The 23,583-nt window shown below is 40.2% G+C and overlaps 1 protein-coding gene across 1 annotated transcript in view; it reads left to right on the plus strand.

Annotated features, from left to right (window-relative positions):
- Positions 1-23,583, plus strand: part of LOC122980724 (guanine nucleotide-binding protein G(i) subunit alpha-2-like) — a 64,047-nt gene that overhangs the window by 34,636 nt on the left and 5,828 nt on the right. Inside the window, exons 2-4 of the mRNA XM_044349023.1 lie at positions 11,010-11,052; positions 16,381-16,522; positions 20,202-20,362. Of these exons, the coding sequence (XP_044204958.1) occupies positions 11,010-11,052; positions 16,381-16,522; positions 20,202-20,362 (346 nt within the window). The remainder of the gene's footprint in view (positions 1-11,009; positions 11,053-16,380; positions 16,523-20,201; positions 20,363-23,583) is intronic.

Raw genomic sequence — 23,583 nt, forward strand, 5'->3', positions numbered from 1 at the left:
CAGAACACACAGGGAGAAACTAAAAGGAAGGGGAGCAGAAATATGATGTAAAATAAGGAAAATAACCAGAACCTGCAGCCCAAATGACGTAAAAAGCACAGGAAATCATGTCACATTGTTTAGTTGCAGGCAAAGATGTAGTTGTGTGCAATGAACAAAGCTGTATGAGCAACACAGCTTATTTTATCCCTCTAAAGAAGTGTTCAAGTGTTGTGTATTTTCTTAGCAGATTTGAACATCTGTATGAAGTATTAAATCAGTGTGTGACCCTGGTCCTGCTGTAGGATAATATGCCTGTAATGTGTATGTGTGTAATTGTGTGTGTGTGTGTGTGTGTGTGTGTGTGTGTGTGTGTGTGTGTGTGTGTGTGTGTGTGTGTGTGTGTGTGTTTGTGTATGCACAAGGATTGTCTTTCAATACCCTTCATGCTAGCCCAGGTCTTTGTCTCTAGCTAGGGCTGCAGCGTAGTGTCAGAGGTCATGTAATACAATCCTAACCCTGACCTCACCAGATGCCTGCAAGATGCAAGCTCTGATTAGATTATGTGGAAGTGGGCGTCAAACAAGGATACTGGGACAAAGAGACACACAAGCACACACACACACACACGCGCGCGCATGCATCATGGCTTCAAACAGATAAATAATTCCAGTAATTCTTGATTTTAAACAAATGTGTCTTTGCACAGACCTGCATTTTCTGACTCATTGTAGTGTATGACATTTATTTACATAACTGGTTTGACAGATCCATTTACTGATAATTGAAAACTCTACCTAGTCGTCACTATGTTAGAAAAGGGACACCTCACCAATATCTAAACTAATTCCAACTCACATAAGTGATGCCAAATGCTTATATCCCAGCTATACCGGTAGTATTATGTTTGAGTGAAGTCATCCTGTATTGGAAGATAGATCGGCTCTTTTATTTGCTTTGTAGTAGCGCCATGGCCAAGGAAGCCTGCTCCAGATGTTTCAGCGCATTACAAAAAGCTTGGAGGGCTCCAGGCTTCCCCCTGCTTGATGCTCCTTCGCTCCTGCAAACAGTTTGAAAATGAACATCAATTATGAATTCATTCCATCTGGTGGGCCTGATAGCCACTCCTGCTCACAGCTCTGTCAAATGATTTCACCACCAGAACTCAGAACTGATGAGAAACACTAAAGCCAAGGGAAAGAAATGAGTGCAGGAGAGACCTCACCTATTTAAATATTTTCCCATCAGCAAATATGAGGACCATAATCAAGTCATTTGTCATAAATACCGGCTGACTCATATCAGTGCCGGATCGAAGGGAACATCCCTGTAATGTGTTTCTGAATTAGATTTTTATACACTTGTCTACACAAGGTTGTCTCAGTCATTGGCAGTTAAGGCTAGGGACTGGGCAGTTAATTTGGCACCTTCACAGTGGGACCTCGCTCAAGTGTCCCATCATGGTCTCTGTAAAGACCGTCTCTTCCCCTCTCATCTCCTGCCTTCTCTCACTCTCCTCAGCTGATCCTCTCTGCTGTCACCCGCGATTAATGGTTTGCTTTCCCACTCATCTCAATCTCCCATCAGGATGTTCTCCCTGTGCTCAAACCCTCCCACCTCTGCTTTTACTTCACCCTCAGTGACTTTGTCCTACCTCTGTTTTCCCACCTCCAAAGAGCACTTCACCTTCACGCAGCACTTCTGTCTACTGCCACTGTCTCAGCCTCCCCTCCCTGTAGACTGGAAAGCAGGTGGTGTAGAGATTTTACCTCCTCTACATCCCTTTTTCCATCTATCCAGTTAATGTGTGGAAAAGGCCTTTAAGGGAAAAACCATTGTCAGGGGAGTGTAGAAAGTTTATTTTAGACAGAGAGCAAATAGCTCAAGATATTTAGGTACCTCAGAGGATAAACACTAACCCTGGATGTTTATGAAATAATGAGGAAATGTCACATTCCTACTTGACTTCTTTGTTATTTCATCTAAGTCCCATCAAAACTGCAGACACCTGAGGCTACATTCTCACGTCACAATCTTATCTTGCCAAAAACGCAGTGTAGGATTTTTGCTATTACAGCTGAGCAACTGTAATGAGAAAATTGGATTTTCCTTATCTTTGACTTTTGAGGTAAAACAAGATGGACAGTTAGAAGTTTGTCATACAATGTGGCCCCCAATCAGCTGTTTGATCAACTGTCAAAGTCTGGAAAAGTAAGACAGCACCTGCAAAGGGCTAGAAGTGTAGAGATTACTTGCAGGTAGCTGTCAGTCTATCATACAGACATTTCCAGACATCTGCACCTCTTGTACTCTTTCAGGGCCGACAGAATCTTGAGTCCCTATGAGCTGAGTTCCTGTGGTTATCAGCTGCACGTTTCTCAGACACATTTTAACACAATACCTCAGTGTTATTACCCTCTCTTTTATTTGTGTCTCCTCCCTCAGCAGCCCTTTAGGTGTCAGTCATCTATTGACGGAAAGAGGATGTCTGTGCAGCATCCTTGCCTTCAAGGAAGACACAGTGTATTGCTGGTAGGCCTTTGTATCTAACCCAGTGACTGTTCATTGCGTTCATGGCCTGCGGTCCAATACAAAAACAGTACAGAGAGATGTACGCTGTGATTCAGCCGAAATTCTGTTTCTGTTTGAGGCACAGCAGCACGGAAACAAGTTTAAATTTGCCCATAATGTGTTTGTGTCTCTTTTTCCTAATAACCTCTGCAGGAGTTACACAACTATCACATAGCGCTTCAAGTCCCATTGATTAATTTTCTGCATGTTTATGGTCCCGTAATCAAATGAATTAGTTTTCCTCTCTTTTTCATGCCTCCAGAACTGGTGACGTTAATGATTAATTGATTATCACCGTAATCAGAGCCTTGCTGCAGGCACGGCGAGAGGGGGTTTTCCATACTGCAGGAATGGCACAGTAAAATGTGTTGCAACTTAACACGTCGGAGCTCTCAGTTCTCCCAAACTGGTCCTTGCAGCTATTCATCTAACTGCTTAATTATGGCTACTTTTCCACTGCAGAAAAAACATGCATTCTGTGTTTTAGAAGCTTTCAATGATTCATGGATTATTTGTTACAGTGGCCAGACATTGGTTAAAGAAATTTGCATCCAGACACAGAATTGTCATCAAACGTATTGTGTGACATTTATCAGTCATGCTTCACATTCACTCAGAATTCATAGATGAAGTAGATTTGGTCTTCTCGCCTCTCATCCCTTGCTGCTTTGGCAGCAGTTGTCAGTGTGCTGTCCAGACTTGCTCTTTGCCTGAGGCATGGTAGCCATCTGTTGAAGGAGACTGAATCTCTCCGTCCCTGTCTTTCAAACCGCCAGATATGTCTGTGTGTGTGTGTGTGTGTGTGTGTGTGTGCGTGTGTTTTTTGCATTCACGAGTGTGCACGTGTTCATGCAAGCTGCTTCCCTTTCCTCCTTGATTGGATCTGAGAATAGGAAGTGGCACATGTGTCTCTTAGGGCCTCTGGTCTGGATTGGCACATTTCGCAACACGTAGATGAGAGAACAGGCGGCATCGGGATGCTCACGGTTGGTGTGTAGGCGGCCAAGGACAGTGAGAGGAAGTTTGAGAAATGATGAAAATTGAAGTCAATTAGATTATAGACTGTGGCTGTTTAGAAAGCTCAGTATAGTGAGGCTGTCTCACTGGATCTTGCTGCAGGCTAGAGCTGCCAACTCAGCCAACTTTTATTGTTGTTGTTTTTCCCACTCTAAAGTAACCCTGCCCCTTTCTTCTCTACCTCTGTTTCCTGAAATTCCCATTGCTATATCACTTTAGTTACTCATCTTGGCTTTAACACAAGCTGCCTCATCACTTTTCTCCGGTATATTTAGTGCAGTGTATATTAGTGGGGAGATTGTAAGAATTCAAGCGTCTCAATGTGTTATTTGTATGAATATCAGTGTGTCTCATGCTGCTGACACTGAGAAAAGGAGTCTCAAGTTGGTGAGAAGCGAACCCTGCCTGCACTGTGATGAGTATTGGTCAGCAGTCTAAAGAAGCAGGAAAAATCGCATTAAAATGAATTAAACAGTCTCTCTTTCTCTGAATGGACATCGATTCAGAGAGTCATGACAGCCACTGTTTGCCTCTATTGTCTTCACAGTTGAACTTTCAAGTCAGTGCATACTTTATATTCATGGGTCAGCCTGTCACTAAGGGTCATGTATTGATTTATTCAACAGATCTGCTCTGAAGTGGGGACAGGAAGCACCAGAGGGCCAGCCCATTATAGATTTAGTGGATGAACTGGCCTGTCTTAAAAGACAATATTCTTTGGCTCTTTTCCAATGTTTTATTCAACTTTGTCTTTGTTAGTTAACTCTTGTCTCAGTGGCAATATAAGAATTTAACAATTATCTTATTCAAGCCTGTGACATCCATTTTTCACACAACAGTGTGCTTTATTAATTTTTCAGTAAATCGTCTGCATGTTTTGGGGTTTAATACAAATGGCTACCACAGTTACAACACAGTACCTTACCTCTGCCCAGATTCCCGCATGAAAACACCAATTGTTTCACATTTGTCATCTCTTGCCTATGACTGAAAATCCCAGACAGGGATGAGACACTCCCTGATTGTTTCACTACACAAAAGCAAGTTTCCTCAGAGATCACTGTTGATGACTTTCCTCCCATAGCTTCTGTCATAAAATCTGGAGGCACTAAAACAAAATCATAGAATGTATATTAAGGAACTAGTAGGGATTTCAGTTGTTTACTAATCAAGATAATGCCCTAAAAATGGAGTTTGACAAACTTAATAATCAGGACTGAGAGCCCAGATAGCTTGAAGCATTATTTGCTTTTAAATGTTTATTGTCTTAAATCATTTCACGGTTCAACATATGTTCCTTTCATCAGCAGTAAGACTTAACTTGTCCCCCCAGGCATTTTCTCTTGCTAGTGGCCATAAAGTGATTTGCTATGGCTGGCCAAGGCAGTTGTCATGCTGACTAAAAGGGGGCGGAGGAGTGTGAGTAGCTAGTGTGAGCTATAGCGCTGATTGGAATGGTCCAGGCCCTAAACATCAACAGCGGCCCTGTGTTCTCAGCTAGCAGGGGCCCACACTGCTGCCTTTGTGTCCAGCTCCCAGTTCCAACAGGATGGGTCACACTTGCTCAAAACACATGCACATTTATTCACACACACACACACACACACACACACAGCCTTAATGCTGTGTAAGTTCACGGGGCTGCTTGCAGGATGCTGATGCAATAGGTGGGCACTGCAGGAAGATAAAGAAATAAGCTGATATATTTTAAATTGTTGGTCTTCTGTTTTGACACAGAAGAAGAGTGGGAAGTAACCTTCGTTCTTTCCTCCTTTTATGTCTGGACTTGTCAATTGCATCATGCCTCACTGAATAATGAAACTCTAGAGACAATGTGAGCATGCCAGGAATTCTTACAAAAGAGAAGAGCTGGCTGGCACACTTCTTCACACGTCAGGTTTTGTCGCTGGTCAAATGTGGGAGCTGATGAAGCTTTGTCAGTTGTTCTCTCAGATCCTGTTTCTGCAAAAAAGAAAACTGTATTTCCTTATCAGAACGTAGGTTTTACGTAAAATTAGTTTTTAATTGAAACTGATAGCCCTCGTTTCAGGCTTTTAGAGGAACTGCCGAGCTTTCCATGTCAGGTAAAGTACGGGTAGATAACTGGACCACCTCAGAGAAGTTCTTCAGTATGGACATTTTATTAATGCCACTTTTCTCCCACGGAGACAAATACGGCATGAGGTGTCATAAAGGCTGCCGAATCTGGGTACAAAACTCAAGCAAATCATTTGCCTGTGTTAACGGATATAATTCAGGTCTGGCACTTAAACACTAGCTGCTAAGTTTGACTATAATATTCACACACCTGTGGTCTGTGTGGTCTTTAAGAACTTGTTGCACAGTGGGAGCAGACAGACTTCCCCTGGTATAATAATGATAATTATGTTCCACTCTCAAAGCAGCTGCCTGCTCATCTCCGAACAAAGGTAGATACCCAATTACAGGCATACTTATTTGAGTCCTAATGAAGCACAAATCACAAGATCAATGAGTCCCATGTTTTCTATAAATACATACGGGACTATTTCCTTCATCAGCCCTCCAACAATTACAACAAATTAATGAAACCACCAAGTACCCCAGAGGAACAAAACACTTTGTTTTTGATATCTTCAATCAATGGGGTCAATACATTTTGCTTTTTTAACATCTTTTGTGTTTTATCAGCGACGCTGAGGTGAAATAAACATCAGAGATGCTTTGCCAAAAGTGGAAACTGCAGGAGCTACTTAAGATATGGTGTTGGACACTACTCCTCTTGTTGGTATTCCTTGGTGGCAGGGTGGTCAGAGCATTTGCATTGTTGGGAACCCTTCTGCATCTTCAGCAGGTATCTCAGGGTCACAAGCATTTCGCCCCTTAGCCTGTATGCCACCCTTTGGAGGCTGATAACTTTGGGTGGTGATGCCTGCTGTTTGTTGGCTTTGACCCTCTGCAGGTCCATCCATTTGGCAATTTCTGTAAGGACCTTGTCATGCCTCCACCTGTATTGGCCTTCTCCCAGTGATTTGGGACATCCAGTCAAGATGTGAGTCAGGGTGCAAAGGGTTGCTTCACACTGCTTGCAGGATGGATCTTGCAAGAGGTCAGCCATAGTACACAGAAGGAAGGTCAACTTACCCTGGTTGGTACCCCAGAGTTCCTTCCAGGACCGCAATTGCTCAAATGCCTGGTCCCACTGCATCCACTGTCCCTGGCAGGCGAGCCCTACCACTTTTACACGACAGTCTTCTTCTGATGCCTCCCGGACCTTCTGCACCACAAGTTCTCTCTTGCCTCTGGCATTGCTCTAGCTCCACCTCTTGGCGTTGTAGTTTCCAAATCCTAACCATCCTTGACAGACTATCCCAATGATCTCCTGATGTTTCCAGTATGCTTCTGCTTCCTTCACTGCTTCCTGAGGCTTCAACTTCCTGCCACACTTGATGATCTTGTTAGCGTGTCTGACTTTCTCATCTTCAGACAGTAGCAGGATGCTGACTGCTCTTGTCTTTGTGGCTTTGAATTCTACCACCTATAGAAGTTAACTGATCTCATTCAAATGAACTTGGAGACTTCAGTGGACACTTTGCCTTTTTTTTTTTTCTCATTTTCTACCATGATTCATAGTCAGCCACAACTGTCGTACACAGTGCCCAGTTGCTAGGCAGTGGACAGTATTTTTAATTTCCTGCAAACTCAACTTTTCTTAGTTTCCTGCTGCACAAACAGCCCAGTCCCTCTGTGTCTTGATCCAACAGTTTAGTTATATACAGTACATTACTGTCTTTCAGTGTAACCTTTTACATTTTTATGTCAGTTCAGTTTATTTTTAGCAGCAAAAAGCTAAAGATCAATTAAGTGATATTTTAGTTTTTACGAGTTGATTTTATTATACACTGTTTGTGATGAATAAACAAAAAAACAAGGCCAAGGCTACAACTTGGTTTGTTCTACTTTGGCGCATTTTGAAATCTGATGATGACTATGGTGTATTCTGTCACCAAGGCCACCAGTTATAGCTTACTGTAGAGGGAAGCGCTGCCTGTTCAGCGCTGAATCATACAAATTTTTTCCAAACAGTCTTTTGGAAAGTACTTGTATCAAAAGGGCATGTGGAAATGGGTCTGTGTGTGTATGTGTGTGTTCATGCAGCTGCAGCTCTGAGCCTCCATGGTCCAAAGGGAGATATGGTGATAATGCAGCATTAGCCACAGATCAGACAAAGCGTGTTGTGTAATAGTGACAGGATCAGTGGAGTATCAGTCCGACTGTCATCAGGCCCGAGGTCCAGCTACAGCTTCTCCCCACAGAACCACTAGCAACATACGCTTATTGCCCCATTCTAGAGAGTGATTGCCACTCGTATCACATCAGCGACCAAGACTAAAGGATCCTCAGTGATCCTGCAGCATATCCCCACTCCTAGCTGTCTGACTAAATGTGTGTTTCATTCACTTAAGATTTTATTAGTAAAAACAAAGTGGGCCCAGTCCTTGAGGAATTCTGCAAACAGTCTTATTGAAGTACATGTGCTCGTACAGTTGTTGGCAGCCTTTTACTGCCAGCTGGCAAGTATGAAATATTAAAGTCAAACAGTGAAGCACAGGACTGTACTTTGCCTCTGCATATGTGTACGTATATTGTGGTTGCTGAAGTGCTAATAATAAAGATTACTGCAGCAGCAGTATACTTTTAATCTTTTTTTGGAGTGTACACAAAATCCCAGTTTTATACACCAGTCTACTGTGCTTTCAGTTGTATCTTTCTTAGGATCTTGTCTTCTCACATTAATTTTACTCTCTTGTGTAAAGAGGAACATAACTGTATTCTGCAGGAGAATCATTTGAACTGACAGATTCCCCATGCGCATGCTTGAAAACTGAGAATATACAAAGTCTGCCAGGAGGTTAAGTGTGTTTGTATTGTACAGTAAAGAGAGCAACTGCTACCTATTTGTTAATCAAAGCAGTAGTGGCATCAAAATATGTGCCAAACTTCACCACTCATTTCTAACTGTTAGCAGCTTCAAGTCCTCTGGACAAATTCCAAAGGGCATGTTTACTACTTTCAGGAGGAGTGTGTGTGTGTGTGTGTGTGTGTGTGTGTGTGTGTGTGTGTGTGTGTGTGTGTGTGTGTGTGTGTGTGTGTGTGTGTGTGTGTGTGTGTGTGTGTGTGTGTGTGTGTGTGTGTGGTGAGAGACAGGCCTGCTAGCTTGGCCCCGGTCAGTCACAGTCATGAACTCACAGGTCTAGAAAGTATGTTCTGGCAGTTTCTGTGACTTGCATATCTGTGGCTGAGCCACAGAGGCTCCAGGGACTAAGTCAGTCACGTCTGTCTCACTGTGTTGCTATTTGTGCAAAATTATAGATTATAGGTTTCCTTGATAAGTTCTAAAAACTGAGAGGTAGTTTGATAGATACAGCTATATAGAGTTAGTGTATGGAGGTACAATTTTATAGCTGCATAGCCTTTTGGCTTTAAACCAATAGTGTAATTTTAACCAGCTTAAGTAGAACCACTGCTTGTCTGTAATGGCACATGATTTATTCACAACTTAAATATTCCATCTGCATTCTGACAAAATAATATGGTTTATATGGGGTGCACACTGCCCATTTCCATTGAATTGCCCTGCGTTGTAGTTATTTCCCATTTCCCTCTGCATGGAATCTGTTTACAGTTTCAATTCACACTCTAAGGTATGCCGTGAGCCAGAGATAGCATTTCTTTCTTCCCTTTTCCTCCTTCTTAACAATATGGCCCACAGACTGTATAGCAGATGGATGAGTGCTTCATCACAGTGTGAATTGCAAATTGCTTTGTGGGAAGAGTGGGGACTTCAAAACTATGAGGTGGATGTAAAATGGAGAATGCCATAATGTGCTTGTGCCTTTCAGACATGCACTCCTTTACATTAATCTGATAGCAATTTGAAAATGTTGGTCTCATGTCTGAATAATTGCCAAAGTCACTTTTCCGTAAAAGTCACAACAGCAATCTTACCAGGTCGCATCTAGTATCATTTCTGTACGTCTTTCTGAAGTAAAACATGCCCAGAGAGAGATTTGAGATTTTTTCTGCCTTCTAAGATCACTGTAATACATTTATTGTTTCAATTTTTCTTATGAATAAAGAAAATAAATCAGTTTAAAAAACTACAATATGTTGTTCAGAAGATTTTCCTCATATCAGTTTATGAAAACCCTGGGTACAAGCACAATTATAATCAGACTCTCTCCCTGTATTGTAAATTGTCATTCATGCCAGCTGCATGGATAAATAAATGGATATCCAAGAACTGCTTAACATACAGGGTGTAAGCAAATAGGAATTAATCTAGCGTTTCAACGTCCTGTCATTCATTGCGTGTGCACCGTCTGATATAAAATAGGAAGCAGAATAAAGTTAAATGGTGGAATTGATACAAAAATGTTTTAGGAACGGGGGCAACTATCCCTCCCACTTACAATAGTCATTAATGAAAGCTTCAATGACAAAGTTTTAAAATGATGCAGCCTGTGATCAAACAGAAAACGGTGTTTTCCCTCCTTATCATGACATTTTTAACCCACTGCGTCTCTCTGTCTCTCTTTCCTCCCTTTCCTCTTTTTGGCTTTGTTTTCTTTATGACTCCTGCCACTCAGTTTACAACAAGATACCTAATGACACCTTAGAGACTACCGAAATCTGTTAAAACTGGCTTCATTTCAAGGCAAACTGCATGTTCTGCTCCCTTTAGCCTAGTCTGAACTCATATACCACAGAGAAGTAAGGGCTGACAGCTGTCTGTGAAAACTGTCTTGGCCCATTCCTACCCAGGGGCTTCACTGTGCATGAGCATGCTGTGTAGTAGTGTATTTTGAGGGTCATCCCAGAAAGACTTCACCCCGGGCGAGTACGAGTGGAGAGTGCACTGACAGGCACCCCTGGGTGTGTGTGTCTTATGTGTGTGTAGTGTTAGATTCCTTGTGGCAGATGAGCTCTCTCTGGTTGCCTCAGGCTGTTCGAATAAACATAGCAGTGGATAAGAAAAGCCTATATCCTGTCAGTGCAAGACATTTCCATTAAAATGTTAACCATGATAAAGTAACTTATCTCAAATAAGTAAGAGGAGAATAGGATAGCAGGTGGTTTGTGTGTCTTCAAAGGCTGAGAGACTGGCTGGGATGTTTCCACCGAGAAATTAAGACAACACTGTATTACCATTTCAATTCAGAAAGAACTGACTCAACCTGAACTCCTGAATAGATGTACAGTGAGAGAGAACAGGAGACTGGTCCAGGATGAAAATGAGAGCTGAGATCTGTTGCTGGGCTGAAACTAAGGCTGGGAGGTAAAGGGAGGGGTCAAGCTAGACAACGGTCCAGATGTGAGGCGGCCTCACTGGCTGCCTGTTTACTTTTCTCAGCTAACGGGAGTGTATTTTTAACCTCTGCCTGTTTTTGTTCTCTCTGCAGGTGCTGGAGAGTCAGGGAAGAGCACCATTGTGAAGCAGATGAAGTGAGTGACTGCTCATTGTTTTGCTTTTCCTCCCATCATGTCTGACAAATTAATATATGATTTAACACCACGAGTTAATGTAGAAAGTTTCCAAATAGGACTGAGGATCACTCAGTGTTTCCCATAGTATTGATTCTATTTGTGATGGTAGCTGACCGGGACCGGGGGGCAGGGTGGGTGCGCACGGAAGGAGGTACAACACGATTTCTTAAATTAATTATTAAATAATATCGTATATAAACTCAATGCAAATAGCATGTAGCTATGTACAGCATGCTAACCTCGACAACCCGTCTGTACTCTAAGGTTAACTTATAGCTATCCTTACTGGCTAGGCTCCTTACATGCTTGCTAATAACTTATTTGAAGAGTTGAGTGTCCGAGATTGACAGCATTGTGTTAAGAACATTGATAGACTAACTTATCAGAGTTAACTTGATTAAATCAGTTTTGGACAAATTTGTGCAGAGGTGTTCATGATAGTATTCGTGAACTCCTGATTGATTCTATTCAGGAAGTCGGCCAGCCGTCCTCTCCGCAGGGAAAAGCCAACAAAAATCCTTCCTCCCATGCATTTTCATGTTTTGATTCAGAGTGTGTCGGAGAGGAGGGGCTACACAGACGGGTCCATTGTCAATGTGTTTGTGAGAGGGAGAGAGAGGGAGAGAGTGGGGCAAGGAGGGGCTGAGCGAATCAATATGCTGCACGCATCTCTGCTATAAGATAAATTTAAAAGAACCCTAATAAGATTTTACCCATTTTAAATCGTAAATCAATGTGTGGTGGTCAATGTTGATATTGTGTCAAGCTGCCACAAATAAATCAATGTATGGGAAACACTGGATCACTATACTGCATAAACATAAATTTAAGAATGATAGCTGCGCATTAATTGATGGACATTTGAGCAAATGTGCAGCACAAATGTCACCTAACGATAAAACATCCTGGGCTTGAATCTTGCCCTGGTCTATTCAACAGAGACGTATCTCCGTGCGTTTTTGCTCTGACATCACAGGAGACAGGTCTAATGTCCCGTTATCAGAGATAGTTTGATCCAACAAATCTGGGTTGTTAAAATATATTAAAGCTAAGGAAAATTGTCAAGAGCGTGCTCTCGACTGTTTATTGCTGTTCTCTCACTTAAAATGCCAAGACAGGAAATGAACCAGGATGTAATAGTCATAAGTAGGAGGGTTTATTTGGTAGTCCACAACAGTTCCATCAGCTGGAAGCTCTAAAAACTTTTTCACACTTCATCTATAAAAGATGTAGTTTATTTAGTTTTCAAAATATGATTATTTAACCTTAACCTTGAAATTCATATTACACCTATACTTTCCATACAAAATCAAGTAACGCAGGTGCCAAATGTAGTCATCCAGTGTAATTTCTATTAGGAAACATCCTTTTCTGCTCTGACAGGCAAGCACGCGCGCACACACACACACACACACACACACACACACACACACAAACACACACACACAGGCAAGCTGTATCATCCTCTGCACTGCATCTGATATTGTATACAGGGATGTCCCCCCTCTAATAAATGCAATCTTCTTGCCTGCTGATACAGTGAGTAATATACACAGTTTGGCCCAGAGCCAAGAAGCTGGAGACAGGCCATTATCAGACAATGCAGAATCCACATTTATCATCAGCTTTATGGAGGGGAGAAACAATTGTTAAGGCATTGATGAAATCGATTGGGGGTGTGCACTTACTGCATAGAATAGGGTCTATCTGGATACCTGCTGGTTACATCTAATTCAGTAAAAATCCTGTTTTTTGCATATGTGCGATCCAAAATTAGTCTACAACGACTGCTGTGCTGATTGTAATCTGACAAGGCTAAGGACAGACGTCATCATCATCTTTAACATCAGCGTGAACTTTTCTTACATCTGATTGGATGAATCCTACTCTCACTGGACTGTCATTGTTTTGTTTTGTTTTTTTTAGAGACAAGAAATATGTCATGCAGTTTCCCGAGTTATGGTGTATCTACAATGCTGAATAGAAATAGTTAAAAAAAAAAAAAAAGTTCACAAAAGTTTCGAGAGGCAGTGAGTCATGTCATCAACTGCCTCTCTCGGTGTGCTAATTGTTCCGGCCACCAGCTGCATGCAGGGCTTGAACTGATTCTCAGAGCTTTTTTTTTTTTTTTTAAATCGTGCATAGTTATCTATAATTTTAATTATTTTCCAGTTCATCAATTGAAGAAATAGCATGATATGTACAAACTGACATGACCAGTGACAATTACAAGGTAGCAATTTTTGAAAGCCTTTCCGTTTCAAAATACAATGAAAAAGATATGGGCGAGAACGTGCACAAACAGTAGTTTTAGTTGAGTTCTGCATAGCCTACACCCTGTGTATTGAAACATGAATGTAACCACACATTTCCTGGCTGTGTAATTTCACTCCTGCAAATCTTTCTGAAACCCTCCCTACTTGTCCTTAAAACTAGGGTTGAGAGGATCCGGCTAAGTGTGCATCTCCACGGCTGATGCATATGAATGTCATTAAGTTCCTAGTAGCCCTGCTAAGTGTTCCTGCACTCACTGAAGCAATTTCACTCTGATACATTGTTCTCTAAAATCCTCTCACATGTCAACAAACAACTATACAATTAATGTGTTTGCTTCTAAAGGGGGTGTAGAATTTAGTGGCATCAGTTCAACCTCACCGCCAGGTGCCACCAAATCCTACACACTGGTCCTAGCAAAAGCATACATATCCAATCCCCCACATACATGGCACAGCCACACATACAGGTCAAGACAATTTGACTTGGCATAGCAAGAGAAGCACAGTTGTCGTTAATTACATTAATGGTGCAGTACCCTGTAACTGGTAAATCTTATTGGAATGCAGTCGTTATTGATGTTAATTACACCTGTGGTTTTCCTGCTAAGGGGTCAAAATGTGTTATGAATACTGACACAGCAATGAAAAAAACAACACTGCTGCCTTCTCTTTGCTCCGTAAGGAGTGGGAGTGAATTCTTTTGGCTGCCTAAAAATAGAGAACAAACATAACCTAGTGTGTGTGGCCTCATTTGAGTGTGTCCTCAAACCCAAACTAGACTTGAAGGCAGAGTTACATGAGCAATAGTTTTCTTTGAGTGTTGTTTTTTATAAGATGGACAAATAATAGATTCAGAGAGACAGCTATGTGTGAAATTTTCTTTTCACAATGCTGACAAAAATATAATGTGCTTGCAAAAGTGTTACAGTCACAGGAATCTGCAGTATTAATGATGGGGTTTCACTGAATCTAGTTTTAAAGTTCATGAGAAAAGTTCAGAAAAATACTCTCTCGTTGACACTAGATTTATAAGTTATGATAAAAAAGGATGATTATGCTTGTAGAAAAAAATGTGACAGTCACAGGAAATGACAGCATTAATGACAGGATATCAATTTTAATCCAGTTTTAGAGCTCTATTGAAACACTCTCGACTTGCGAGTTATTTTTAACACGGCAGTAATGAAATATTTAAATGAGAAAGAAGCAGCTCACTAAGTCCATACAATATAATTTTCATCCCTGAGCTTTCAGTTCTGTTTGTCTGATAGTTAAAGGATATCTCAGAGTACTTAACGGATTTCAGTAAAATGTGATGAGGATAGTGCCTTCATCTTGTCATTCATAAAGCTCTTTTCATTTTGGTTCAGAACTCAGAACTGAGGTGCAGAAGCTAAATTCTTCTTTCCTGAATTCTTTGGTCAAGCATGTACCATATGTAGCCATCTTCAACATTAGTTTTTATGCAAAACGCTACATTTGTAGGATTTCTACTACATTTCAGTATTACCCCTACAAATTTCATCTAAGTTTGTGTTATATAAAATATCTGCTCATACTGTCTTTCTGTAATAGGTTGTAGGGAGTTTCACACATTTTAAATGTTACACAAATCATCCTTTTACAAATCTCTATAAGTCCCAGTATTTAGGTATTCTCCAAAAAATGGCATGATTTGTCTGTCACTACGTATTCATGCAGAATTATGCCTTAGGGAAGGTAATGTGGTTCATGAGTGCCTCCTAGTTGTAGACATGTTCACAGTTGATTTCACAGTCAGAATATTTTGTAGAAGACTCAAAATAGACTCTAAATAGGGCTGAAATAATTAAGCGAATAGTCAATCAACAGAAAATGAATCTGCAATGATTTTGATGATCAGTTCATCGTTAAAGTCGTTTTTCAAGCTAAAATTACCTAAATTATGTGGTTCCAGCTTCTTGTTTGCTGATTTTTTTGTCTTATGTGATAGTAAACTGAATATCTTTGGGTTAGAGACTGTTGATCAGTCAAAAGGATGAATTACATCACCTGTAGTAAATTGTAATGAACATTCTCACAATTTTCAGACACTTTATCGAACAAACTATTAAAGGATTAAAGAAGAAAATAATCTGCAGATGAATCAAAAATAAGAAATAATAGTTAGTTGCAGCCTTACATTCAAATCAGTAAAATCTGCATTTAGACAAGGTGTTAAAGTGCAGAATGACATTTTTTATCCAGCTATACAATGTCTACATGTGGCAGTCTAATGTGAGATTTTGATAAAGTAACTGTTTGAACAGGAAAAACAAAGTTTGCAAATTGCTTCACAATCAAGTAAATCAAAGATATTTTATTAAATTATTAAAGGTAGTGGTGGATGAGGGGGAAACAGTGGGGGCTTTCAGTCCTTTTGGCTGTGTCTGTGTTTCACAGTGGGCTCACTTGCATTTTAATGAGGTCTTATTTAGCACATCACACAACCAATGAGCATCCTAGCTGTGTGGCTATGGTCTCTGGCTTCTGACGGGCCAGGGGAGATGATTCTGTTTGGTTCTCAGCCCAGCAGTTGCTTTCTCAGCCTTGTGCTTTCTCCACCACATGCCTCTTTCTTTCGGTCTTCCTCCCCTTCTCCAAAAGCAAGTAAATATTTGTTTTAGTGTCCTCTAGCTGAGAGATACAAAAACGCCTGAATTCTATCATATCCTCTGTCCAGCAGTGTTGTGATTTGTGATCACACACATTCAAAACTAGATGATTCTTTTTCAATCCGATGAAATGTCAATTAAATACATCAGGTTTATTGTAACAAATAATGGACAACACAGTTTTTACAATGATAAAAGTAATCGTTACATTGCATTAGCAACCAAGCAAAACACATATTAGTTGTAGCTTCTGAATTTCAGGTGACTAACACAATATTCACCAGCATTTTATGCAGCAATAATGTTTTCTTGTCATGTTTTGATTTTAGCATAAATTACACTCTTTTCCCTTCCCCCCCTGTGGTCTCCGTTTTCAGGATTATCCATGAGGATGGATACTCAGAGGATGAGTGCAAGCAGTACAGAGCAGTTGTCTACAGCAACACAATCCAGTCCATCATGGCCATTATCAAAGCCATGGCCAACCTCAAGATCGACTACGAGGAAGCTGCTAGAGCGGTAGGTCTCCAACAAAAAAGTCGACACTGACATTAATAACTGTTTTAATGCCGAAGCAGAAGCAAGAAATACATGAAATGATGTTGGGAATACAAAACAGTTGCAGAGACTGAAAACTGAAAGACATGCCAGCTACAGAGCATCTTCAATTATCCTAAATAATTCCTGTTTTTATGTCTTGTGTATAAATAAACATATATTACAGAAACCTTTAAATACAGACATGGCTTTAAGTGCCATAATATTTAAAACTAACCTGTTGTTTAATAAGAGAAAACTGTTAAAAGCAGTGACAAACCTTCAGGGAACCTGCTTAAGTATAGTGTAATATAGCTGCTGTACTCTGTTCAGTGATATAATGATTTACTAATCACCACCCTAACCTCCACTCTACCGCTATCTTAACCTCCCATATCTAGCCTTGAGGATTTTAGGCAGCAGAAATTATGCAGCTCAAGAATTTCTCTCGAGTGAAATGTGACAGTTTCTACTAGGAAACCCACTCTGGGTAGCAGATGCTTAAGATGGACTCCTGCAGAGCCACGTATGTTTTGTCCTTGTGTGTGTGCTGTTAAAAGAAACACTAAAGAACTGCCTTTCAACAGGGCACCACCCCAGGAGATGATAAAATCAGAATCAAATAAAATTCAGGCATTACTCACGAGAAGAGAAAATAGCATTCATTTTTCCATTGAGCCGACTTCTCACAAATGTGATTCATATATTCAATTCTCACAGATAATTTGATATTTCTAAGTTATTTAGAATGAAGCAGTCTGTCCTTCATCAAAGTACATTTAAATAGATTTTGACTCGATGAAAAGTGGAGAAAAGAAGATAGCTGTGCTGTGATGCCTTTTACACACTTCAACGTGGCACCACAGAGTTCGACTCATCCTGTAAACATATTTTGTTATTAATCCTTGTGTCTAAGAGTGTATAAAGGTTACAGAGGGAAATCTGTACTACCTGATCACTCATAATTTAGCTAAATTGGAATAAGTAATAGAGCAGCAGCATGTCATGTATAATTGATGAATGTATATGGTTGGTAACATGCTACTAAACCTTGTATTCTACATTGAAGACTATGACATGTATTTTTGTAACTAGGGCTGTGCAATATGACAACATATATTGTGTGATGATAGAAAACCGTATATTGTTTTATATTATGCTCTGTTGTTTATTTCGTTGTGTCGCAAATCACACTCTTTACAGCGATATTTTTCATGCGTTTGGAGTCTGTCCATCTTTTGTGTGGATTACATTAATAAATAACTATTCTCGGCTTTTTACTTGTAAAGCTTTTATTGCAGTTGCAGTAACATAATGAGTATAGTTGTCGTCAACTCGAGCACTTCACCTTGTTCACTGTCTCTCCTCTGCTGCGCTGTGTGCAGCACACACACGGAGGGCTGAGCCCCGCCCGTGGTGACAAACAGAGAGCAGAGGAGAGTAGCGTGACCATAAATGACAGAAAAACACAGTAGAGACTCTCACACTAGCTGAAATGAAACGAGTGCACATAAATTAGGTAAATAACATAAATAAACATAGTCTCTAGGTTTTTGAGGTGAAACAGACTGAGCACTGAGTTACTTTCTTCACCTCAGAGTTGGTTTAAGTTGTTTAATGCTGCGGTGTGTGTTGGTCTGCAGGTCTTGTTTGTTACTGAGATAGATCACTCTAGCGTATGCGCTGTAGACTGTCCGGGGGCTGCACTGTCCTCGCACTTGAGTTCCGCTTTTTTTGTTCCCTCAAAATCACATGCCAGAAATTTCAACAAAGGTGGCAGCGGCCAGTAATACAAAGCCTTTGAGTTAGATAGGCAGGGAAAACCCTTATATTGCAAAGAGATTTGAGTATCCTGGCACATTTCACAGATTTCAATTGAAAAGTCAAAGTTCTTCACACAGCGAGAAGCAATACAGTCAACATTCAGTGTTGTTCCAATGACAGCACGCAACTTAGCTTGTTTGTCTTATCTCTCGATTTATACATGAGGAACAAGCTGCCATCGTTGTTGGCTAAGCATGACAAAGAGTGCAAACTATTTATAACCAAATAGTATCCAATACTGTGAATACCAATGCTGTTCACTTGACAAGAAATGTCATGTTGGATTTCCACCAGAAATGTATAATTTCTTCTGCGATCCATTTCAAACACCTCAGAAGATTTTATGACTACATGATATAACAGTTTTAGATGTTGATGTGCTTGAATTATATATTATTATGTATTGAGCTGGACTGAAGGCCTGTTCTGTGGGTTGTTCAAGGAGAGTGAAGGCATCAGACACATATTTTGCATTCTCTCACAGGATTTAATTGCTAGCATGTGGTAAACAGTAAAAGGCAGCTAACTTACTGTGACCTACAGCTGAGATGGAGTGGAGGACTGGACAATGATGAACTAATACATAGAAGTCTGTACTCAATAGCTAACATCAATTGTTTATATGACCCCTTGTTCATTGTCCATCACAAGGAGTGAGGATGGTGCGATCAGGGTGATGTAAGCTGTAGAAGATGCCTTTCTCAACCACAAACCCTTCCTTTGATTGTTTACACATAATCCTCACCATTGCTAGCAATATTATTCTCTTAAATAGCCCATCGACTTGGTGGCTGTCAGTCAACTGGTTAAGCCATAGCTCAGATAGTTAAAACAGTGAATGGAAAGGTTGTGTGTACATGCAGGGGACATGAAAAGTAAATGCTTCAAATATTAATGTAAGTCGATTTCCGTCCCCAGTGTCTTTGTTGTATAATGTTCTCTGTTTAATTGACTTGTCTGCCATTTGATGCATCTATTTTTCCAGGTTGCTGCATCTTAATAGATGGAGTCATTACAGTGCATTTTGATGGTAGATAACTGTGACAGCCCAGGGCCAGTGAGACATTGGCTTGGGCCAATGGAACACTCTTTTGTTGAAAAGACATAAGAGAAAGACAAAGAAACAGACAAGTAAATCAATCAGATTTTACATCTCCTGACTGTAAACCATGTCAAATCAGACCGGTATAGAGTCCAGGATGCAGGAACTTCAAATTACCTGACATGGAAAGAAAAACGCTGTTTCTCTTTTCCTCGTAGAACCAACTATTTCACAGTGGTTGTACCTTTTCACTGCAATTTCAAAGTAAAGCAGATTGAGACAGCTGTTTTTTTTTTTTTTAAAAGCACCAATTATCACAAGCACACAATGGATACATGCAACAACAGCAATCTACAGTTTGTATGTTGGCAAGCTAGCTCTCTGATTCATGTTGGCCAGACAGGTTAACGTAGAATATTACCAGCCGAATGAAACTCTGCTCTGTTTTTTGCTTTGTTTTTCTTGTTACTGCTGGTTACATGATCAAAAAAAGCCTGAGTCACAATTTGCTATGAGGGCTCATTTATGCAATACATGTGCAATATACAAGAACATACAACAAACAAAACAATGTTACAATCTGGAATTTTGCAATTAATTAAAGATCATACAGATCTAATTGATTGGCTGTGGTTATTCTGAACTGTCAAATACTTCTAAATCATAAACTAAATCCTGCAGTGTCATTTTTATTATAAGTTTTGCCTTGTAAAGAAAAATAATGTGAGTTAATAAATGTTTTATCTTTTCATAATTTCAAGAGACCTATCTGATGGTTTGTGTTTTACTTGTCAGGATGATGCCCGCCAGCTGTTTGCCCTGTCAGCAGCAGCAGAGGAGCAGGGCATCCTGCCAGAGGACCTGTCCAATGTCATCCAACGGCTGTGGGCCGACGGCGGCGTCCAGAGCTGTTTCACACGGGCCCGAGAGTACCAGCTCAATGACTCTGCAGCCTAGTGAGTGGCATAATAACTTAAATTAAGATCAAAGTTATTTTGTGGATCATTGTCTTACAAAATAATATTCATTCACCAGACAAATAGAAACCACATTACTCAGTCAATTCCACAAAATGTCAATATACAAAGAAACATCACCTTTAACAGCATGTTCGTGGTGTTCAATATGGTGCAGAGAGGATAATATGTAGTGTAATGTGTTGAAAGATGATAACATTAAAAATAGAAATAAAAAAACACACTGATAATCACATAACAGATAGATAATGACAAAATAATGGATAATTGGAAGATTGGCAGCTCTGTAGATTGGAAGTGTCACTTGAAGCGAAATACATACATAAATACTTAGAACAGTCCAACAAGGACAGTTGTACGCCAAAATATTATGAAGAACAGATTTTCCTGCTTACTGGAGGTGTATAGTTGAGTGACGTTGTTACACGTCTCCCCTGTTGTGGATGAAAAAAAAAAAATCCAACCAGTGTGAATGTAAAGGGTGAATTTATTGCACTCTTACTTCATGTTAAAACTAAAAGGTGATGCGTTTTACATCAAAATCCTACAAAGCCTAAAATTTTAAAGTAGGCATTTAGCAAAATTTGTAGTATTGCATTGATTTACCACAAAATTATCAGAATAGTAAATTACAGTAAATATACTTAATATAGCTATATACTATAGCTTACTATAATATTATATAATATTCCTACAGCTAGCTCTAAAATGATAGGTTGCCCATGCTGCCCAAATATCCAGTTTTGTCAGTTACTTTACATTTTTTCCTCTATTTCTATCTCACCAACATCATATTAGCTTTGCCCAAATGGTTCAATAGTTTTTCGGTATTGTTTTTCGGTTCCCGGTTTTGTTTTTCTCATATTATATATTAATAATGTCATCATATTACATGTCAAAGCAGTAGCCATAGAGAATGCCCCTACAGAGAGTAGCTACAGTTATGAATAGAGAAGATATTACTGTTTTGTTTAACCAGCGGCTTTCACTTTTACGACCGGTCGCGTCGCTAATCTGCAACAACACAGCCAACCTCAGCCTCTCTCCCCAGGTCTTAATTACCTCAGTGACCCTCATGTCTGAGTGCTCCATGTTTTGGCCACATTGTTATAATGTAACAGTGTAATGACAGGGAGAGCATAAGGTAATTGTTAGAGGCTGCTGGTAAGAGGTGAGAGGTGGTTATCACTCTGATCCTTGGGGACGCATCGCTGCTCTGAAAAGAGAAAACAGAGCCTCAGCCTCGTTACCCACCAGCTGCCTTTGAGCTACAGCAGGGATTACTGCACCTATTTCTGTTTAATACACATAAGGCCTTTTACAATACTATGACACCTCCAGAATGTGCTGTAAACTGTCAGGGGAGCATTAAGTGTTTCACAAATGATTGCTTTGTAGTCAAGGCAGTATTCAGCTTCCAGTGGGAGAGATATTGTTCTGTTTGTGTTGGCCAGTATAATCATAACTTCCCCATGTCTGCTCCACTGCTCTTGTTAAAGGCTCATGAAATGAAAAATACATTTTCCCAGTTTTAATCCCATGTCCCTGTGTTAATTGTTCATTTATCTCTTCTTACATGCCAAATATATGTCAAAAAATCAGTATCAGACTATTTTTACATCGACATCCCTGTCTTTTCTCCTCTTGTAAAACAGTTTCAAATGTTTGATGACTCATTCTGCATTCAGGGGCGTTTACAATAGTTCATCCAATAAAATGTGACTTTTGGCAAGTAGCTAGCCACACCAGTCATATAAAATCGCACTTCACGGTTTGTGGGTTGTAGTAGCTAACAGAGCAATATTGAGAGAGATAGGAAGAGATGTGTGTTTGGATATCAGTGGGCAAAAATGTTGTTTCCATTTCTCTGTTTCTCTCTGCAGCTTCATATCACGCTTAACTCTAACTAAAGCCCTACCCACTTTTTAGCAGTCCAATCAAATGCAAAGGATTTGATTTTAAATCCCTCTTGTAGCTGTACACAACTCAAATATTCCATTTCACTGGGAAATAAGTCATAGTACAGAAGCTAAAGACACTCTTAACTTCTGTTTCATGGGGCCTTTAAAGCAGAGGGGACCTGGAACAGGGTTACCAGTTCTGTGGTTTTCCTGTGGTTTTTTGATGCGGGTTGAATTTTCTGTCTGCTGGTTGGACAGACCTATTTTGCATGCAAATTGCATGAATAATATCTATAAACAAAAATCCATATTTTATATGAAATAATTTATTTATACCCAAACCCTACCAAGCGGTCTCCAGATCAGCAAGTACACACACACCAACACGCCACCCACCTACACACACACACACACACACACATGACGTGCTGTAATCCTCTCTGCTGCCCAGCACCCACCTCTCGATCCCAACTCTGTATAGACAGTTATGGAATAACTAAATCTCATCAGGCAGGATCCCTGAGACTACAAAAAAGTTTTATTTATGATAATATACTGTATCTAATTACACAACACCATTTTAGGACCTAGGTGAAAGAACTGTTTAGAGAAAACTGCTTTTAATGCTGGCATTTATGGTGTCACTTTGTAGATATTACAATACATTTGGCAATGATAGCAGTGCAGTTGGATTTTAAAAGCAGTGTATATGGTTTGACAGAAGCATATCTTGAGTTCTGGTGTTGCACAGGTTTTTGTGCTGGTTTTGATTGGCCATTGTTCCAGTTTTGTCACACAGACCTGGCAACCCTGACCTGGGAGCATACTGCTAACATGGCCTCACAGTTAGATGCTGGGAGAGTGGACAGTGCACAATGTTTCATGTAGACTTTGTAGAGTGCTGAGAGAGTCAGTTACTGTAAGAGAGGACTAAATGAGTCTGGCATTGTAATCCATGTTTGAGCACCTGCTGAGAGCAAGAGAAAGGAAGGAAAAGACAGAGACCTCTCTTCTCTCACACCGATTTGATAGACGTGGGGACATGAACTACACACTCAAATAATAGATCCATCTGCCATTATTTGAGGAAACAAGGATAACGTTTTCACACATCTGTGTTTATATGAAATGGTCTCTTCTTGCCCGTAATTGTTCTGTGTGTAGCGATATTTACCAGCTTTGAACAGTCGAAATTGACTGTTTTTTCTCACTAGGACTTTGTCCACCAGTGGACTAAAATACATGTGATTATGCTGTGATAGGTTGATTTTAACATATCTTGTAAAACTTTGAAATGTC

Source organism: Thunnus albacares, chromosome 4 (assembly GCF_914725855.1).
Source record: "Thunnus albacares chromosome 4, fThuAlb1.1, whole genome shotgun sequence".
Taxonomy (NCBI): domain Eukaryota; kingdom Metazoa; phylum Chordata; class Actinopteri; order Scombriformes; family Scombridae; genus Thunnus; species Thunnus albacares.